This window comes from Hibiscus syriacus, unplaced genomic scaffold (genome assembly GCF_006381635.1).
Source record: "Hibiscus syriacus cultivar Baekdansim isolate YM2019G1 unplaced genomic scaffold, ASM638163v2 tig00111311_pilon, whole genome shotgun sequence".
Lineage (NCBI taxonomy): Eukaryota > Viridiplantae > Streptophyta > Magnoliopsida > Malvales > Malvaceae > Hibiscus > Hibiscus syriacus.
Window position 1 is genome coordinate 125,042 of NW_024063054.1, and position 7,800 is coordinate 132,841.

The 7,800-nt window shown below is 34.9% G+C and overlaps 1 protein-coding gene across 1 annotated transcript; it reads left to right on the top strand.

The window, feature by feature from the left end:
- Positions 1–260: 260 nt before the first annotated feature.
- LOC120158383 (probable inactive patatin-like protein 9) lies at positions 261–2,037 on the top strand. Its single transcript, XM_039169236.1, has 2 exons — positions 261–1,441; positions 1,603–2,037. Exons 1-2 carry the CDS (start codon positions 512–514, stop codon positions 1,825–1,827), a joined length of 1,155 nt encoding a protein of 384 aa, XP_039025167.1. The 5' UTR covers positions 261–511; the 3' UTR covers positions 1,828–2,037.
- The last annotated feature ends 5,763 nt before the right edge of the window (positions 2,038–7,800 follow it).

The window sequence follows — 7,800 nt, forward strand, 5'->3', positions numbered from 1 at the left end:
TTATATAAGCGCTACCTAATTTGTTATTGTACTTGATAATATTTCATGTTAAATGATATAATATAACTGATCTAAATTTTAATCGATCATTTATTTAACCGGTCACACCAATTTTTAGACGCCGCCAAGAGGTTCCATTGTTTACAGCAACGTTTGAATTTGTACGAATAACAGTTTTACGTACTTCACCAAACCAAAGCCTTAACCATCCTTTTTATACTCATCTCCTCACTCGCGCACTCACTCATTCACTCCCGGATTTAACTCTCTTTCTCTCCCCAGTAGCCCACAGAGAAAATCGAAAACCTCACTTTCTCGACAGGCCACGGAGATATTAATTCGAAACATCTCTGCAAACATTATTCTCTTGCTGGCTGCCGCCATTAAGGCTTATCACCAGCATACTGTGAATAGAGGCCAAGCTCTCTCTTTGCTTTTTTTTCACGGACTTTCAAGAAGCCAGCAACCAAAACAAAACTACTCCTAACATTTTCTTCGTCAACTGTCGAAAATGGACCTGAGTAAAGTAACTTTGGAGATCTTCACAAAACTTGAGCAGAAATGGCTATCTCACTGTGAAACCACCAAGAAGGTTCGGATCCTCAGCATTGACGGTGGTGGAACCACCGGCATTGTCGCTGGTGCCGCTCTTATACACCTTGAAGACCAGATCCGCCTTAAAACTGGTGATCCTCGAGCTCAAATTGCTGATTTCTTTGACATGATAGCCGGCACCGGCGTCGGTGCTATTATTGCTGCCATGCTCTCTGCCGACGATGGAACTGGCCTTCCGCTTTTTACTGCTAGAGAAGCTGTCAAGTTTATTACTCAGAATAACTCCAAGCTCTTCAAAGTTAAGACGCTCGCCGGAGTTCTTCATCGTCAGAAGAGATTCTCTTGTAAGAGCATGGATAAGGTGCTGAAGGAAACGTTCAAGAGAGAAGATGGAACGGTTTTGACACTGAAAGACACGTGTAAGCCTCTCCTGGTTCCTTGCTTCGACCTCAAGAGTTCCGCTCCCTTTGTTTTCTCTCGAGCCGACGCTTCCGAATCACCAAGCTTCAACTTCGAGCTTTGGAAATTATGTCGCGCCACTTCAGCCACCCCAAGCCTATTCAAACCTTTCCCATTGACATCCGTCGACGGCAAAACCTCTTGCTCAGCCCTGGACGGCGGTTTGGTCATGAACAATCCTACCGCCGCTGCAATAACGCACGTGCTCCATAACAAGAGGGATTTCCCGTCAGTCAAAGGCGTGGAGGATCTGCTGGTTCTGTCGTTAGGAAACGGTCCATGGCATGGAAGGTCAAAGGTCGGTAACAATGGAAAATGCTCAACTTCTTCAGTCGTTGACATTGTGCTCGACGGGGTCTCGGAGACCGTAGACCAGATGTTGGGGAACGCTTTCAGTTGGAACCGTGCAGACTACGTTCGAATCCAGGTACCCACATCATTATATTTAATCCCTGGTCATGGCTAAATAAGATGGACGGCATTAAAGCATTTTTATTAAATTTTTCCTTCGTGTTTCTCGAAAGCCAAAAACATATTTGAACGCGTTTAATCTTTTCCGGATTTCGTGATCGACATTCGGCGGTGCAGGCAAACGGACTGAGGAGGGAAACGATGGATGGGCCGAGAATAGAGGAGGTACTGAATGAAAGAGGAGTGGAGTCGTTACCGTTTGGCGGGAAGCAGTTACTGACGGAAACTAACGGACAGAGAATTGAGAGCTTTGTGCAACGCCTTGTTGCCTCCGGGAAAACCAGCCTTCCTCCAAGTCCCCACAAAGAATCAGCCGTTAGTCCGCTTGCCAACGGCAGTTAAACAACTTTTTTTTCCTTTTGTTTTTCCTCTTTTAACCCGTTGTATGGTGTAACCAACCGAACGGACCGACTCCTCGATTTTCATTTTAAACTGTCCCCACTTTGGAGTTAAAAGAAAAGGTGGTAACTAGTAGTAGAATAGTAAAGTCTTCGTTGTGCCCGAATGAATTAATGTGGATTAATCAGTAGCAAAATTAACTTTTTCTGGTGGACGCTGTGCCAAAATCTATGAATCTGTTATTGGGTTGTACTCTTTCAAAGAAATGTCATGCATTTTCAAAGTTTGCTAGACCAATGTTTAACATTAATATATGCATGCATTAGTGCTAAAAGTTGGATCGATCGATGAAGAAATTTCTTAGCATTGAGGTAAGTAGCAGTTGAAGAGAGCTCAACTACCATGACGACTGGTACGATAAGTTTAGATACAATCAGGCAGCGGCAAACAAGGGGTGGGGTCACTGTTCTAGTCGAGCATTAAATAGAACCAATCCCCTTCCCTTCCCTTTTGTAAACGTTGTAGCTGTGGATGCAAACCGAAGAGTATATATGGAAAGGGAATCAAATCCTCTTCATCCGTTGCTGCATACCCACACTGGCAAAGCACAGTGTTACTAGACTTGCGCAAAGCACGCTGGTAAAAAAAAAGTTGGGGATTATATGATACCCTAGGGAAGCTCCAAAGTTGGCATGTAGTATTTTATCTTTAACTTTTAACCTTGCTCGGAATTAACAATATGGTTGAATAAGCTACAAGTAGCATTTGTTACTACTAGACTTTTTCATCCACCCTCACTTGAATTATTTTAAGTGGGAATTTGTTTTCTTCTTTTGGTAAAGCAGATTCCATCACCCTTTTGTTTCCCCTTAAATATACTATTATCTTAAGAAACTAATTTCCACATCGCCCCTAGGTTGTTCATTCGGTGGCCGAACCGATCGAACTATCATTAATCGAATTAATCAAAAAAAAATTCTTTAACCGTTAATCGAATCGAATTTTTTTTCGAAAATATTAACCGAACCGAATAAATTTCGGTTAATTCGGTTAATTTTCGAATTAACCGAAATTTTTTAAAATTTTCTAATTTATATAAAAATTAAATATTTTATAATTAAAAAACAGTTTATAATTAATTTAAATAATATATAATTATAAAATAAAAATTTTATATAAAAATTTTAATTAATTAATATTGATTTAAGTTTAAAAGTTATTGTATCTTAAATTATTAATTGGGTTTTAAATGGTATGGGCTGAGCCTATATGTTATATATAATATATTTAATATTTTTTTAATTCAGAAAAACAGTTTACAATTAATTTAAATAATATATAATTATAAAATAAAAAATTTATACAATTTTTTTAATTAATTAATACTGATTTAGGTTTAAAAAGTTATTGGATTTTAAATTATTAATTGGGTTTTAAATGGTTTGGGCTGAGCCCATATGTAATATATAATATATTTAATATTTAAAATTTTATTTCGATTAATTAACCGATTTCGAACCGAATTAACCGTTAACCGAATATCCAAAAAAACTTTAATCTTTCTCCGACCGAACTAATTCAGTAGCGACTGAATTAACTAAATTAATTCGATTCGATCGCTTAATTCGGTTAAAACCAAATTTTGAATACCCCTAACGCCCCCAATTTGATTAAGTTGTCCAACATCATGAAATAAAAACAAAAGGATAGGGGAATCCAGGGTTTAATTGTCCATATATATTAGCCTATCTTACAAGCTAAGCCCCCGTTAGCGTTTCATTTAATTGATGAAGATCACGTAATCTACGAATTTCTAATTTGATTAGACCACCACATTATTAGACTTGATTAAAATATGTGTAACGTTCAAGTGATGAACTTCTAATTATTAGCGTGCATGGCATGCTTTGGAAATGCTTCAGTGGCTTATTTACGTTATACATTTAATTAAGGAATTGGTCAATTATAATTGTAACAAACAAGCGTTTAATTATGTATACCATACACGCTAGGTTCACGTACAAGTCAGGACCATGTTAAGCTTTTTGGTGCCATCCACAACGTTCTTCCACCGGCAGCTGTTAAGAAATTTAATAAGTCATAACTACCTTTTAACGATTTTGAAACGTAAATTATAAAAATAATAAGGCTTAATAAAAATATGAGTGCGTAAAGTATATTTCGAAATATAATTTGGTGTCTAGAAAATTTTTCGGTAAAAATAGGTGTTTAAAGTTTTCAATATTACACTTTTAGGTGCATGGACCGTAACGATCGTTAAATTTGATTGTTATATGACATGTGTTATGCATATAAATTTTTAACAATTATTTTATTTTTAAAAAATAATATTATAATTAAAAACACACAAAAACCCAAATTTCACATATTCCGTAGAGCTGGCCCGTGAACGTCATCGTTGACACCATCAAAACTATCTCGATGCCGCGACCAAAGCCCAGTCCTCCAACCACCGTTAAACTGCGTCGATTGTCGTGGAAAGCGTAGCGAATTGTCATCGAATTTTTAGGTTTTTTTATGTTTTCCAGTGATTTCAACGGCTACAGCTGTACGTATGTTACACGACCGTTACCTTTGTGTTCCTCTTCGTGCTCCGAACAAAAACCGATCGAACAATGATGGAGAATGGGAGTTTTTTTTTGAAAAATAATATTTTTATTATTGAAAAAATTTAAAAAATAAAAATATAATGGTAGGACCTAAAAGTGTAACGGATAAAATGTTAGGCATCTATTTTTAGTAAAAAAATCTTTAGGCACTAAATCGTATTTCAAGGTATAATTTAGACACTTATTTTTGTATTAAACCAAAAAATAAAAATAATCTTTAGATAGAATTTAGGGTTTAACTTAATTATTAACTGATATTTTTTTATATAATCATTAGTATATAATTTATTGATCAATCAGTCTAGATTGCCTTACAAAGAATTATAATGAGGGTGACTCTTTCAATTAGGCATGATAACGGGTCGGGTTAGGGTTGGCTTTTTGGTCAACCCGACCCAACCTGAAAATATGTATCCTCCACCAGAACTCAACCTGACCCGATCTGAAAATTTTATAATATCCACCCGACCCGACCTAAAATATATATATCCTCTACACAACTCTGACCCTACCCAAATTTTTAGCGTATATATCCAATTCGACCCAATAAAAAAATAAGGATTTAATTAGAATAATAATAAATATTTTAAGAAAATTGCATTATTATCTTCGGGTCGGACCGTATCAGAGTTTTTTCACCATCCACCAGAATCCGACTCAACCTGACCTCATCTCTTAAAAAATCTGACTTAATCCAATTCGAACCCTTTTTTTTAAAAAAAATCCGATCCTATTGAATCGGGTCTAGTCAAGACCCATCAAATTCGAATTAAATTGTCATTTCTATTTTTATTTCAGTTTACTCCATTCAGAATACTAGAATTTAAAATTTTAATATTATTTAAAGAGTTTAGTGTCTCGTACCATTAGGTTTTGTTAATCTTGATTATGTCATGCCTGTGTCAAAGTCATGCATTTCTTATGTTATTTTTGTTGTTAATGGCCACGGCAATGGCGGCCCTTAATTAGTCTGTCATTACTAGTCGCCACTCAAGCATGATTATATAGTCTAAATCACTTGATAGCGGTTTTATTTTCATTCTAAAAAGTAAATTGTTTAGCTGCTAATCTATTTATAATTTTGTTACTTTTTAATCACTCAAATTTTGTAATTTATAAAATAGTTAATAAAGTTACATTTCTTTCTCAATTTAGTCAGCCAAAGTAAATTTTATTAGTGACATGTTTTGTTATTTGATTAGTCTAATGGATAGATGGAAAAAAAACGACTCAAGGAGTCATTTCGTTCTTATAATAAATCTAAATTAAAAACTTTGTCCAAACTTTTTAATTACATCAGTTTTATCATTTGACGGATAATGATAGTTTTAGTGTTGATACAAAAATTAATGTGACAATTCATTGTACTTATATGATAATCATGATGTTTAGGGATGGATTGAGAGGAGAATGGGTGGGACAGTCATCCCTTTGAAAAATTAAAAATCATCATATATTTTAAATTTTTTCTATGTATTTTCTATCGATAATTTATTTTCGTCCCCTAAAATTTATATACCCTAAAAATTTAGAAATTTGTCTCCTAACATAAAATTTTATGTCCGCATCTGAATTGATGCTCACATGATAGAGGGATTTAATTAATATTTTACCCGAATTCTGAGGATGTATTTTATAAAATTTAATTGTTTAAAATATTTATAATTAAAATTTTGAGAAAATAACTATAAAAAATTAATAAAAGACAACTTTAATGACATAACAAGAATATAACTTGAGTGGCTATTTATACATCTTTTAAATTAAATGAACAAAATAAAAGAATTTTTAATAGTTAAACTACCAACTGTATAATTTACGCTATTAAAAGTGTCACTAATAAGTTCGGGTAGTCTTTATCAACTTCTTTGAATCAATCTCATGAATCTCAATGTACGGATGACAACTGAACTAATTTATTGGGGTTGAATGTTGTTTGTTGACCAAGTTAAATCCTAGTAAGTCGATTACAATTTGCAATAGTAAATAAATTTGTACGAATCAAATATATAGTTATTACTGGTGATATTAAGTTTAAGCGTTAGAGATTGCAAAGGTAGTGAGTTTTAATTGTTAAATTATTGATAATCTTTATAACATTTATTATTTTGTAATCACTTAAAAATAATAAAAATGATAGTAAATAAATTTTGAGTGAAGTAAAGAAATAATCATTAAACTATGTTAAAATAATCTTTTAGTGCTATTAAACCTTTCTTTTACTATTATTATTTTTGGTCGCCCTCCAGTTCTAAGGCTTCGCCTTGACTAATCTGGATCGACCTGGGTCGCACACCCGGCTTTAGTGGGTGAGTCTTCCAGCGGAGATTTTCTGCATACACAAGGACTCGAACCTGGGACGTTGCTTAAACGATATCAAGTTGCTTACAATTTGCAATAGTAAATAATATTTTTTATTAATAAAAAAAGATTTTTTTAGGGTTACGTTTCATCTAGGGTTCTTGCATGAATGTTGATGTGCCGCCAAATCACGAATCGTCGGGTTTTCTCTTGTGATCCTTGAGAGGTCGGGTTCCCCACTCCTAGTGGAGAGTCTTAGAATGAATAAGAAGATCAGGAACGACGGGGTAGTCGAAGTTGTTGGGGATGGTTAGAGAATGAAACTTTCGATGCATGTGATAATCAGGAGTGTCGACAGTCATTTTCGTTCCGAGACTATATATTATTATTATAATATTACAATTATTATTATTATCATATTATTATTATATATTAATATATTTATTATTACAAATAATACAACCCTAAGGCCCATTTTACAAAATCAACCCGGTTCAGGCCCAAACACAGTTCAAGCCCAAAAGGATCCAGAAGAAGCGAGGATAGCCGCACACTTCATCATCTATATGGTGAGTCACCATCGTAGATCCGGTGACTCATGGTGACTCACCGAACGAACAGTGTTTTGAGGGCTATAAAAAGCCTTGATTTCCCTGCAAAAAAAGAGAGAACACAATGACAAGAACGGGTAGAGAGCAAGCAACACCAACGAGCAGCAAACAAACCGAAAGGAGAAGAAAAGAGAGGAGATCTTACCTTCGTCGAAGCCCAAACGTCGTCGGAAAAGTTGTTTTACCGAAGGTAAAATCTTAGATCTAGGTTGTTTTAAAGTTTTTTAGGAAAAAGGGAGGGTGGTTTCGGGTTTAGGGTGTTTCGATCTACGATTTGAGCTATTTTGATTTTTTTTGGCCATAAATAGTGATTGAATAGTAACCAACGTCGATGAATAGTATCGACGGTGGTCGAAATAGTGGTCGCCGGTGATCGGAGCTTCATCCGGTGAGGGAGTTTAGAGAGAAGTGAGAGCTTCTCTCTCCTTAGAGAG

Bases quoted from the DNA above. Each gene is read 5' to 3' on its own strand.
- LOC120158383 (XM_039169236.1), top strand. From the start codon at position 512: ATGGACCTGAGTAAAGTAACTTTGGAGATCTTCACAAAACTTGAGCAG. The intron at 1,442-1,602 runs GTACCCACATCA...TCGGCGGTGCAG, and splicing joins CAGACTACGTTCGAATCCAG to GCAAACGGACTGAGGAGGGA.